General features: G+C 37.6%; 1 protein-coding gene across 2 annotated transcripts in view; it reads left to right on the top strand.

The window, feature by feature from the left end:
- Positions 1-13,807, top strand: part of ADAM9 (ADAM metallopeptidase domain 9) — a 152,047-nt gene that overhangs the window by 4,147 nt on the left and 134,093 nt on the right. For both annotated transcript variants that reach the window (XM_025921371.2, XM_086703654.1), the window contains exons 2-3: positions 7,265-7,362; positions 10,834-10,892. In XM_025921371.2, the coding sequence (XP_025777156.1) occupies positions 7,265-7,362; positions 10,834-10,892 (157 nt within the window). The remainder of the gene's footprint in view (positions 1-7,264; positions 7,363-10,833; positions 10,893-13,807) is intronic.

Below are 13,807 nucleotides of genomic sequence, written 5' to 3'. Positions count from 1 at the left end.
AGTTTTTAAATCTGCAGTTGTTTTTGTATTTGTTTATATTTATCTTAAGGATTAGAGTATTTTAGTTTATAAGTAAGCGATGCCACTGCCAGACATTTGTCATACTGTAGGACAAAATCCACTCCCAAATAAGGGAAATGCCTTTTTCCCATTGACACATTTCTCTTTTAATGAGGTTTTTACTCATTTTAGGAGGTTTCCCCCCTTTCCTTTTTGTAGCTCCTTAAAACCCTCGTGCAAGTAGACCCCTGGAGAGCCTGTTCCATTGGCTTCATTGACACATTGGAATCCTGTTGTGAATAGAAGCTCTGATCCCAGCTACCTGAGAGGGTGGCTAAGCAGTGTACAGTACAACCATTCAATGAAATATAGGCATTGCCCACATGAAAAGATGCTGAACGTCGCTCCTCATCAGGGAAATACCAATCAAAACCACACTGAGATACCACCCCACACCGGTAGAGTGGCTAAAATGAACAAATCAGGAGACTATAGATGCTGGAGAGGATGTGGAGAAACGGGAACCCTCTTGCACTGTTGGTGGGAATGCAAATTGGTGCAGCCGCTCTGGAAAACTGTGGAGGTTCCTCAAAAAATTAAAAATAGATCTACCCTATGACCCAGCAATAGCACTGCTAGGAATTTACCCAAGGGATACAGGAGTGCTGATGCCTAGGGGCGCTTATACCCCAATGTTTATAGCAGCACTTTCAACAATAGCCAAATTATGGAAAGAGCCTAGATGTCCATCAACTGATGAATGGATAAAGAAATTGTGGTTTATATACACAATGGAGTACTACGTGGCAATGAGAAAGAATGAAATATGGCCCTTTGTAGCAACATGGATGGAACTGGAGAGTGTTATGCTAAGTGAAATAAGCCATACAGAGAAAGACAGATACCATATGTTTTTCCTCTTAAGTGGATCCTGAGAAACTTAACAGAAGACCATGGGGGAGGGGAAGGAAAAAAAAAGTTAGGGAGAGAGGCAAACCATAAGAGACTCTTAAACACTGAGAACAATCTGAGGGTTGATGGGGGTGGGAGGGAGAGGAGGGTGGGTGATGGGTATTGAGGAGGGCACCTTTTGGGATGAGCACTGGGTGTTGTATGGAAACCAATTTGACAATAAATTTCATATATATAAAAAAAAAGAAATATAGCATTGCCCCTAAAATGACAAATATGTGGACCCCGTGGATTTCTAGAAAATTGATATAAAAGATGTTAATCTTGAAAATAAAGCATAATTCAGGTTGTAGATGATAGTTAACAATTAGGAAATCTATGTATGTATAGATATAAAGGTAAAAAGTCGTTTACTCAACCCTGTATCAGGGTAGGAAACATATGATCAATAAGATTATCATCCTTACTAGATATGTCATCCTTTGTCTCAAAAAACTTAAATTCCTTGCTAGAGGAACTTAAGTTCTTGAGGGCATTAAATCTTATAAGTGGTTGGTGGTTTTCCCAAAGGGGCATTTTTTTTTTTTAAGATTTTTTTTTATTTATTTTGAGAGAGAGAGAGAGTGAGTGAGCAGGAGGGGCAGAAAGAGAAGGGGAGAGAGAATACCAAGCAGGCTCTGCATAGTCAGCACAGAGCCCATTGCGGGGCTGGAACTTACAAACCATGAGATCATGACCTGAGCCAAAACCAAGAGTTGCACAGTTAACCGACTGAGCCACCCAGGTGCCCCTGTTTATTTTTAAATGTGAAGACAAGTAAATGTGGAAAGAAATTACAACACTCAAAAAATGTAAAAAGGTAGGACATAGCAGTGGCGATTATAATTTTTAAAATATAGTTATTAATATATGATATATATCATATATATATATATACATACACACACAGACACTTGGGATTGACCTTTTGAATGAGATGGAAATATGTGGCTCAAAATAACAGCGTTTTATGGATCTAATTACAATAATTTCTCTTCAAGAAATAATTTGGGCAACAGAATTATTTTGTTTGTACTATATGTGGCACTTGGGTTTATCTTCTACAGTGAAAATACTTAAAGGTGGCTGTTTGTTTATATAATAGGCAGGAAGGAAAGGAGAAAAGCCCATGTTTGTTTGCTTTGCAATTAAGTACAATTCTTTTAACTTGTTGCCCTCTACTACAGTTACTATTATGAAACATAGACTTTCTCCAAAACAGAGTTCATAGAAAGATCTAAGGAGTTAGAAGAAGAAAAGTGCAACTAACATCCTTTCTTTTCTTTCACTAAGTTTAAGACTCTTTAAGTTTCATGTTTCAGCTCTTATTTTTGTCTCTAGCCCATGTTTCCCTGTAATGTGGTTTTTGACAGTGTGCTTATTTGTCAAATTCTAAAATAACAAATTTGTATTCTCCATCTAGCTGATAGGTTTGTATTTTAATTGTGAACTATATCTTTATACCAGTGATATTCAACTGGGGGCAGTTTTGCCCACAGAAAGCATGTGGGGGATATTTTTAGCTGTCACACTGTTGGTTCTTCTGGCATCTGGTGGGTAGAGGCCATGAATGCTACTAAACATCCTACATTGCACAAGGCAGCCCCCCACAGCAGTGAATTTTCTGGTCCCAAATGTCAGCAGTGATGAGGTTGAAGCTTTATACAAATAATGTGCATATACTTACTTTATAGTAACATGGGGAACATATTGTTTTGGTTCCCATGAGAAGGTTGCCTCTATTTGGAATTAAAAAAAAAAAAGAGAAAGGAATTTGGGAAAAAATATGTGCAATTTCTTATGATGTTCTGGAACTCCTTATGGGACTCAGAAAGATCCTTGGATTTTAAAACCAAGAAGTCAGTATTGGAATAATGGCTCTGCATACAGAAGTTTTTTTTGGTTGCTAAAATTTTGAAAGTCTTATTAAAAATAAAGGATAATTGTGGTGCTGTTTTTTTTGTTTTTTTTCCTATCAAGAATTATATTTTAAAATGAAAAGGACAGAAAGAATGTTACTTTCCTATACTGGATTGTTATTCTTTGCTAACAGTCTTGGTAGAAGATCATAGTTTCAGACCTGGCCTGAAGCTAGCTGTATGACATTTTAAAGTCATTTAACCTGTTTGAAATTGAAAGCTCTTTAAATTATCTGCCTGCCCATTTGTAGTTCTGAGATGTTTCTTTTTCTCTGTTATGTTTCTTCTGAGTTGTAATGAGAAAACTTCAGTTGCATATTGTTTAGCTTCTAGTTTAACAGTTGCCTGAGCCTCTTAGCATATGTATTCTTGCCTATAACGATTTACTTTCAAAAGGTTTTATTTTGAAATCATTCTAGAGTCAGAGGAAGTTGCAAATAAATGTACACAATGATTTACTTTTTGTCACACAGAGCTTCTAATTTATTTTACTCACTAAAATAATTTTATTCCTGCTGACTGTTCGTGCCACTGAAACAGAACAGGAACTTGCAGAAAAACTCAGAACCCTCTCAGAGCATGAATGGCAATAACCCATTTCTCTAGTCCAGCTTGCAGGTGGCTGCATGTGATCAGGAAGTCAAAAGCCACAAGCTTGTAACAAGCTCCAGGACCCAATTTACAGCCTGTGTGCTCCTGTAAACACCAGGCCAGTTAGAGCCAAGTGGACCTAGCTCTGACCTGTCACTGACTTTTCTCCTCAATGTAATGCTAAAAATTTAACTTAACATGCAAATGAAACATACCATGTATGAAGTATGGTCTGTCAACTACCTGTGGGCCCAACTTTCTGTATTTTCCTGCCCCTATGTGCTAAGATGTCGCCTCTTTCCTGCCTCAGCCCCTTTAAAAACTTTCCCTGGACATTTTTCAGGGAGCTAGCCCAAGGATACTTTGCCTTCTGTTCCCTGCCTTTTGCTCCTGCAGAAGCCCCTGATAAAAGCCTTGCTTGAAACTCCTGTTCGGGCTCTTGTCAATTTCTTTCTTCTTCTTTTTTTTAATGTTTATTTATTTATTTTAAGAGAGAGTGAGAGGGGCAGAGAGAGAAGGAGAGAGAGAATCCCAAGCAGGCTCCATGCTGTCAACACAGAGTCCGATATGAGGCTCCATCCCATGAACTGTGAGATCTTGACCTGAGCCGAAACCAAGAGTCAGATTGAGCCACCCAGGCTCCCCGCCTCCCCCCTTGTCAGTTTCTGTTGGCTAGAGAGCACAAGGGTCTGGTTCTGTTAACAACACCACTTCTAGAGTGACTGACTGTCCTAGTAGATGAACAGATTAACATGATCCAGAGTGAAATTATTAAGGATAATATTGAAACTTGTATTTTTAGGAATTAAAAAAAAAAACCCAAAAGTCATTGAAAGGTTTATTCTGGGTGAGGAAGTAGTCCTGTACCTCAATTAATTTGGATGGGATTAAGGATGTTTCTATCTAGTGATTTGAAGCCGGCATGTATTAAGGCCATGGATTTCTTTTGTCATGGTTCCCAATTAATAACTCCAAATATCTGAATGATATTTTATCATAGTATGTTATAAATATGCCTTGGATAAGCTCATGGTTGCTTTTGTGAGTATTGGAATCCATTTCTGGTGTTTTTATGTAATGGCTTGAATCCACATTTAGATAGTATATCATATTATAAAGACATAAGGTGTTTAAAGATGGGTAAAGAGTTTGAAAACTGTTAGTATTATATGTATTGTATTGGATAGAATACAATTTGTTTTTCTGTTGTATCTTTTAAAATCTCAAACTAGACAAGGTTATAGACATTTGTATATACAGTGTTATCTTGGAGAAAGCTATAAATACTTCATTTTCATTTGTATTTGAGAAATCTGAGGGACATAAACAATTAATGGGTAAATGAACACACAGGTTGGATTCAAGGAAGAGAGTGGGAGTAGGGAGACCAGGTAAGAAGGATTGTAGTCTTCTTTCTGAGGTGTGGGGTTAGTAAGGCTGATGAAAAGGAAGGAGCTTTGGGAGATGCTAGATAATTAGTACTTTATTTTTTTTTATTTAAAAAAATTTTTTTAACGTTTATTTATTTTTGAGACAGAGAGAGACAGAGCATGAACAGGGGAGGGGCAGAGAGAGAGGGAGACACAGAATCTGAAACAGGCTCCAGGCTCTGAGCTGTCAGCACAGAGCCCGACGTGGGGCTCGAACTCACGGACTGTGAGATCATGACCTGAGCCGAAGTCAGACGCTTAACCGACCAAGCCACCCAGGCGCCCCGATAATTAGTACTTTAAATAGGTTATACTTTTCTTTATTGAAGAAACATGCTTTTTTCTCCTTATAATTTCAAAAGTAATACAGGGATTATAAATTACTCATTGTAAAAACAAATTCAAACAATACAGATATAGAGTAGTGCAGGAAATAAAGCCCCAAGTCCTTATCTCAATATTCTCTGGTTCTATTCCATTGTGATAACTCCTTTCAGCAAGTTTGGTATGTTTACTTATGATATTTACATGTTTATTTATGACATTTTGTAGTGTATATGATATGATGTAATATTTCATAAATGCTATAATGCAGTTGATTGAAGTGAAAAGTAAATGTCTTTCCCTTCATCCTACTTCCTATAGGTCACTACTTTAAAGAATAATTATTTTATTCTAGAAAATTTTAAACACACATGATAGTAGAGAGAAGAATAATGAATGAACTCACATGTACCCCTTACCCAACTTCAATATAATTTCGTATGTATCTCCTACCTCAGACATACACCGGATTATTTTGATACAAATCCTAGACATACAGTTTTGTCTGTGAATATTCTGAATGAATCTCTAAGACATAAGGACTTTAAAAAGAAAGTCTTATCCACAATATGGTTATCACACATACAAAAATTAAGTTTTTCAAGATCATCAAACATCTGTGCAGTGTTAAAATTTCCCTGATTCAGAATTTGTTTTTTTCTATTGATTTGTTGAATTAGGATCCAACAAATCCATACATTTATAAGGCTCTTTATTTATTAAAAAAATTTTTTAAAAATGTTTATTCATTTTTGAAAGACAGAGAGAGACAGAGCACAAGCAGGTGTGGGGCAGATAGGGGGACACAGAATCTGAAGCAGGCTCCAGGCTCTGAGCTGTCAGCACAGAGCCTGATGGGGGGCTCGAACTCATGAACCATGAGATCATGACCTGAGCCGAAGTCAGACCCTTAACCAACTGAGTCACCCAGGTGCCCCTATAAGGCTCTTTAAATTATAAGGCTCTTTCACCCTTCCACCCCCCCCCCCCCTTTTTGGGCATTTGTTGAAGAAATTCCACTTAATGAAATTATTTCATACATTTATCTACTGAGTGAAGAATGTGGCTATTCTTGCATTAGTCTTCCTGTTTGTATATGCTAGACTGAAGCCTCCTCATACTGGATGTGGTTTAGGTACATGTGAACATATAGAGACAAGGAATTTTCATCCATGGTCTTTAGGTGTAACCATCTACTTCATTAAATTCACTGAAAAAAATTGACATGCCATCAGATATTATGTTGGATGTATTGAGAGACTTTGTATCAGACTCCAATAAGAGAAGTCTTGTAAGGAATTAGGGAAATTTTGGTTATACTCAATTTTTGCTCAAGTGATGACTTTAGAACCCAACCTCCACTTAGATATGATTCTACTGTGCAGTAAAGTGAACAGGATTGGAATTGGGAGTAAGGCTGCATGATGGTTTTGAGTTCTTCAGTGTTAATAAATTTTATCAGAAGTTTTAGTTTTTAGGACAGATTTGTGGCAGTAATTTCATTTGAGATAATTGCTACATTATTAAGTGTATATTTATTAGAGTTAATCCATCAGGCATTGAAAGCAACTTTTCCCTCTCATTGTCCTGGTCTGTTTCATAGGTATTCCAATACTGTCTTGGGATTTCATTTGTGTTGGATGAGGGTGGAAAATGGGAGATGAGTGAATGGGCTAGGCTCCAGATGCTTTCCTTCTATTTTCCCACCAAAGCACTTTTTTTTTCTTGTGTCTATATCTTAAGATTTCTTTTAAGAAAAAGAGTTAATAGCAAACAATTGTTTGAAAATGATTGCTGTGTATGCACTGTGAAGACTTACATTATTTTTTAGGAAATATATTTTTCCCCTTCATACTTATCAGGTATATTGCTATTTTTTGTATAAAATTATATGGTGTATATATACACACATACACACACAGGTATATATGTGAAGGTCACGTGATTTTGTGATTTGGACATAAAGCTTTTGATTTCCATTACATTTTGGTACCATTTAATTTTTCAGGTTCATTTGTTATATAATATTTGTTTTTCCCTTTTCTGTAGGTTTTCAACAGACCTCACATCTCTCTTCTTATGAAATTATAACTCCTTGGAGATTAACTAGAGAACGAAGAGAAGCCCCTAGGCCCTTTTCAGAACAGGCAAGTTATCTCTTAAGAAATATGTATGTGTTAAAATTTTTTTTTTAAAGATAGGTGTGTTATTTTCAGCAGGGATTGGTTCAGTGAGTAGTGTTGGCCAGTGATTAGTGCACCACCATACATATGGCACTGATATCTGTTGGCCATTACTCTCCTTAAAGTGATATATTGATCCTTAGTAGTTTCTTATTTTTTTTAAGACAAATGGTCAACTTGAAACATAACAGAATGAAATAGTTAAATAAAATTCTATGACCAGTTTAGGATGCTGATTATATAGATTTTTTAAAAGTGTGTTTTAATTTATTTTTGAGAGAGAGCGTGAGCAGGGAGGGGCAAAGAGAGAGGGGGACAGAGGATCCCAAGTGGGTTCCATGCTGACAGCATGGGGCTCAAACTCATGAACTGAGATCATGACCTGAGCTGAAGTCGGACACTCAACCGACTGAGCCCCCCAGGTGCCCCTGATTATACAGATTTGTAACCCTTTTCTCACTGGTGATGGTTACAGTGGTCTTTTCATAATAATAAGAATGAACCTCTCTTAGTTTGTGATAGGAAGAATACTTCATACTGTATCTTCACAGGCTCTGGAGAATGGTAGTATGTTACATGTATGTATTTCATATTTGGGAATACTTACTCAAAAGTGTTTTATCTCCATATCAGAAGAAACATTACTGTGCTGCGAACGCTGTAACCCAATGCACAAAAATTGTTTTTTATACTATTTTCTCCTACTGTAAAGTTCAGAAAAAATGTTTGGATTTCAACTGATTTTGCCAATTCTTCAACTTTATAGAAGCATAATTTAACTGTACTGTAATTTAACAGTAATAGATAAGGAGGGTTAGAGTTTTGTTAATTATGTCTGAATTGCTGATATATTCATAAAAAGAGGGTAGCTCGAACATTGTGTAGGGGCTGGACCTCGTAAAAAGAACACTGGAGTTGAGAGTCAGGAGCTTTTTGGTTTAGTACCCTCCAAGTACTACCACTAGGGTAGATCATTCAACCCCGTTTCTTCTCTATAAGTAAGGAATAAATAACCCTACAATTTAGAATTCTTCCTTGTTTCTGTTTTGAGCTGGACATACTGCCATTGGATTATGTTTTGACTTAGAATAGAATTAATGTATACTTGCTTCATTATTTGTCTCCTCTTCTTCACTCTTTTTTTTTTTTTTTTTAATTTTTTTTCAACGTTTTTATTTTTATTTTTGGGACAGAGAGAGACAGAGCATGAACGGGGGAGGGGCAGAGAGAGAGGGAGACACAGAATCGGAAACAGGCTCCAGGCTCTGAGCCATCAGCCCAGAGCCCGACGCGGGGCTCGAACTCCCAGACCGCGAGATCGTGACCTGGCTGAAGTCGGACGCTTAACCGACTGCGCCACCCAGGCGCCCCTCCTCTTCTTCACTCTTTAACACAGTGACTATGCACACAGATACTTGTGATCATAATAAATGTCATTCATGTGCCTGGATAAATATTTGGAGAAGTAGAAGTGCTGTTTGGGCACTAGGGTTATGGCAGTGAACGAAACAGACAAAGTCCATGTTCTTATGGAGCTTCCATTTTAGTGGGGTTGGGGGAGGAGACAAAAAACAAAGAACTAAGGTAGATTGATGTAGATTACTTAAGGTGGTAATGCGTGCTCTTGAGAAAATTATAGCAGCAGGGTGGATAACGAGTGCTGGGTGAGGGTAAGGGTGGGGTAAGAGGGTTTGTACTTTTTAAGCCTGGAAAAGCCTTACTGAGAAAGTGACCCTTGAGTAAAGCAGGGGAATGAGCAATCCAGGCAGATATTTGGGGAAGGAATATAGCATTATGAAACAATCCTCAGACTCTTCAGAATTTTTCTCAGATGACATGATGGTGGTGATTTTATATCATATGACTGACCAAGAGCAGAGAGGATAGAACAGCACATGCCAAAGCTATGACAATGGAAGGAGCTTAGTATTTTTTTTGTTGTTCGTTCTTTCTTTCTTTCTTTCTTTCTTTCTTTCTTTCTTTCTTTCATTTTATTTTTAGTTTTCATCCTTTTCTTATTGAAGTATAATTAACATACAGTTTTATATTAGTGCCAGGTATGCACTATTATGATCCAACAATTTTATACATTACTCAGTGCTCGCCATGTTAAGTGTAGTGACCATCTGTCACCAAACAATGTTATTACCATTTTACTGACTATATTTTCTATGCTGTACTTTTCATTTCCATTGTCTTTTTTGTCACCAGAAGTTTGTAACTAGGAGCTTGGTATTTTTGATGCCTAAGTTGAGATCGAAGTAGATCACAGGCTCGCATTCAGATGTGGAAGCAGAGTGCCAGATTCTGTAACTTGGTCTAGGCCTTCGAATTGAGATGTTGATGAGCCCTAGAAAAGGGGATCATGCTATTTCTTGGCAAAATGTTAACTTAGAGTCCAGAGACAGTGAGGAAAATAAGAGAACACTTCTAATAATATTATTTGTTGAGTCCCTCCATGACTTTCTCTTTTGTTAAAGAGTTAAGGCAAAGTGGAATCTCATGCTTCTAGCGGTCACATTAAATGCTTCCGACTAATGAAGTGGTGAGTTGCTGGGGAAGTTGTTTCAGAGTTGTTTGAGGTAGAGAAGAGGATCCCATGAACTTCAGGATGTGTAAGTGCAAGTTGTCTTATCTTAGTTCGTTGGCTCTGAGATGCTGTCCATTGTAAGGCACACTATTGTTTAATATACCACTAATTAAGAAAGAAACAGAGTCCTACCAGTTTGACTGCTCTGCCTTTGTATGATGCATCCGGAATTCAGAAGATGTTCATTTGAGGGGAAAAAAGTGTGATTTAGGATTGATGAAATGTGGTAAGCTGTGTGAAGATACAAAATCATAAAAGCGTACGAATGTCAACTTTTGGATAATTAGAACTAGAGATAATCTCTTGAAACTAAGAAATTCATTTCACTTAAACAAAAGGAAGAATTACTTTATACTGGAGGTAATACTTGGACAGACTTAATAGAAATAATCCCTGAAGTTACAGCTGAATTATAAATGAATTTAAGAAGAGTTTAGATGGACATGCAGATGATTTCCCACAATAAGTTATTAAAGGAAGGTAGGGGTGATCAGTGTGTGTGTGTGTGTGTGAGAGAGAGAGAGAGAGAGAGAGAGAGAGAGAGAATCCCAAGCACACTTCTGCTGCCAGCGCAGAGCCTGATGAGGGGCTCAATCCCACAAACTGCGAGATCATGGCCTGAGCCAAAACGAAGAGCTGGATGCTTAACCAACTGAGCCACCTAGGTGCCCCTGTCAGACTATATTTTTATTAAGAACAGTTACAAAGTTCTATAAAACAATTTCAGTCAGTGCTAAATTATTTTAATTCAGGATAATTTCCAGTATCTTATAAATACCTGTTTTTGAAAAGTAATTTATAAGATGGTGTTTTATTGTTTTTTTTCTCCTTCTCTGTGCATTTAGGTATCTTATATTATTCAAGCTGAAGGAAAAGAGCATATTATTCACTTGGAAAAGAACAAGTAAGAACTTTAATTTACTTTGGCTTTTTGGTAATTTGTTTAAAAATATTATATATTTTTAAGAAAGTATATTTTAAGTAGTATATTTAAATAGTATATTTAGTTAGATATTGTTTAGTAGATGGATAAAAAGGTGAGGATAACAAGAGTAGCAGTGTGGAAAAAGCCATACTATTTGGTGTTTCCATTGACATTAAGGCAAGGGAAAATAAATTTACAGAAAGCTGTATTTCAGAAGAAAAGTTTTTAATTGTGATAGGCCCAAGGAACAATTGAGCAGATGTAAAGAAGTCTTTAATAGTTAGTATCAGTCTGCTGGTGCTGCCATAACAAAATACCACAGACTTAAAAAAAGGAAGTTTATTTTCTCACAAGTTATGGAGACCAGAAGTCCAAGATCAAGGTGCTATCTGGGCTGGTGTCTGGCGAGGACTCTCCCCTTGAGTTACAGATGGCCATCTTCTCACGCTGTGTTCACTTACATGGCCTCCTTGGTGTGGGGGGTGAAGGGTGGGAAAGGAGCAAGCTCTCCTGTGTCTCTTCTAATAGGGACACTAATGTTGTCAGCTCAGGACCTCACCCTTTATGACCTTATTTAACCATGATTACTTCCTTCGTGCCCCATTTCCAAATACAACCACACTGGTGGTGAGGGTTTCAAAATATGAATGTTTCTGTGGTGTAGGGGAGGGACACAAACGTGTAGAACACAATAGTAGTCTGTCATCTACCCCCCTTTAAAAAAAAATTTTTTTTTTTAACATTTATTTATTATTGAGAGAGAGAGACAGAGCACGAGTGGGGGAGGGGCAGAGAGCGAGGGACACACAGAATCTGAAGCTGATTCCAGGCTCCGAGCTGTTAGCACAGAGCCTTGCAGGGTTCGAACTCACAAACCGTGAGATCATGACCTGAGCCGAAAGTTGGATGCCCAACCGATTGAGCCACCCAGGCGCCCCTCATCTCCCCGCTTTTTAAAAAAAAAAAATTTATTTATTTTTGAGAGAGAATGTGCAAGCGGGGGAGGGGCAGAGAGAGGGGGACAAAGGATCCAAAGCGGGTTCTTTGCTGACAGGCTGACAGCAGCAAGCCCAATGTGGGGCTCAAACTCACAAACCTCGAGATCATGACCTGAGCCAAAGTCAGACACTCAACCAACTGAGCCACCCAGCTGTTCCTCACATCCCCATTTTAATCCCTTCTCTGCATTTTGGCATGTTTTCTCCTAATCCCACCTTGGTAACCTGTGTTCTTTGGCTGTCTTTTTGAAATGCCAAGTTTTTAAGCATGCTGAGTCACCCAACTTTCCTGTGGCCTGTCTTCTCCCATCTTTCCCTTTTCTTACGCAGCAAAACTTCTAATATCTTTAGTGAGAGATCCTAGGAAAAAAAAAGCCACATGATAGACCCATTTACAATGAGGTATGAATGAAGGGATGCTAAGTGTTTCTGTCTAAGGAAGTGCTGCTCAAAGCCTAGTCCTGGAACCTCTCCACAGCCGCTGAGAGTTTGTCAGAGATGCCAGTTCACAGGCCTAACTCTAGAATGAACCAGAATTTTGGGAGGTGTCATAGCAATCTGTGTTTTAACAGGATTTCCTGATTTTTTTTTTGCATCCTCAAGTTTGAGTAAGACTTTACTAGAAGAGGATGTTCACCCAAAGGGTTTGAGTCTCCTTGGCAGAATTTCAGGCAATGTGACAGATATTTTCAGACAGACTTTCTGAAGTCTTCTACTGTATTTGATGGATGTTAACATTTATTGAACACTTTTTTTTGTGTGTGTGTGTGTTCCAGGCACTGTATTAGGTACTTTTAGGTATAGTATTTATTTAATTCTCACAAAACTCCTGAAGGATCCTGCTTGACTCCAATGTAGTGATGTCACTATGTAAAAAAAAAAAAAAATTTAATAGGTCTAAATATTTTCTTCTCATCCTTCCTGTAGATGTAAATCAATTAAAATTATGTCAATAAAATAATACAGTTGACCCTGGATCAACATGGGTTTGAACTGATGGGTCAACTTACACATATAATAAATACATGTACAATACTGTAGATGTATTTTTTCCTTATGATTTTCTTAACATTTTTTGGCTTACTTTATTGTAAGAATACAGTATATAATACATACAATGTGTAAAATATGTGTTAATTGACTGCCAGTAAGACTTCCAGTCAGTGATGGCTATCAGTAGTTAAGTTTTTGGGGAGTCAAAAATTATGTGTGGATTTTTGACTGTGTGGGGTGTCAGCGCCCTGAACTCCTGTGTTGTTCAAGGATCCACTGTAGTTCCTTATTTTTTGCATAGGTTTCATCTTACAAAACATTTTCACAACCTTGATCTCATTTATCATATTGTTAATAACAACTTAATTCTTGAGCAGTGTTTGTTGTCCTCATTTTATGCATAAGAATACTAAGGTTCAGGAAGGTTACTGCCTTGCTCAGTATCACAGTTTGTAATGGTTCAAGCTGGGGCACAAATCCAGGTCATTTGACTGGAAGTCTGGTGATCCAAATATATGTGCTATGTATACTCTACATTACTATGCTTCTTGATTTGGTGGCAAATGGTACTTTTCCAGGCATTTGTTTGAGTGTCTTTGAAAGGTGGTTATCAAAGCTATGATCACTAATGAAAAAAAGTTAGGGTAGATAGCCTAGAATAAAATGGCTCAGATACATTCTCTGTAATAATGGAGAAGTTATGACATTCAATAAAAGAGTGACTATATTGTAGCAAATGCTTATTTTTTCCTTCCATTGCTTCTAGAATAGTGGTCTTAACTCTTTTTGGGTCTCCCTTGAGAATTTGGTAAAAGCCATTGAACCCTTCTTGTGGAGGAGGGTACATAGTCACTTATATGGAGTATTTGGCAGGAACTGGGGGTTGTGGGAAAGAAGAGATCA

The sequence above is a fragment of the Puma concolor genome, chromosome B1 (genome assembly GCF_028749965.1).
Source record: "Puma concolor isolate L17-30 chromosome B1, mPumCon1.1.hap2, whole genome shotgun sequence".
Lineage (NCBI taxonomy): Eukaryota > Metazoa > Chordata > Mammalia > Carnivora > Felidae > Puma > Puma concolor.
Note: the sequence above shows the minus strand (reverse complement) of the source record. Positions and strands in the feature narration are given on the sequence as shown.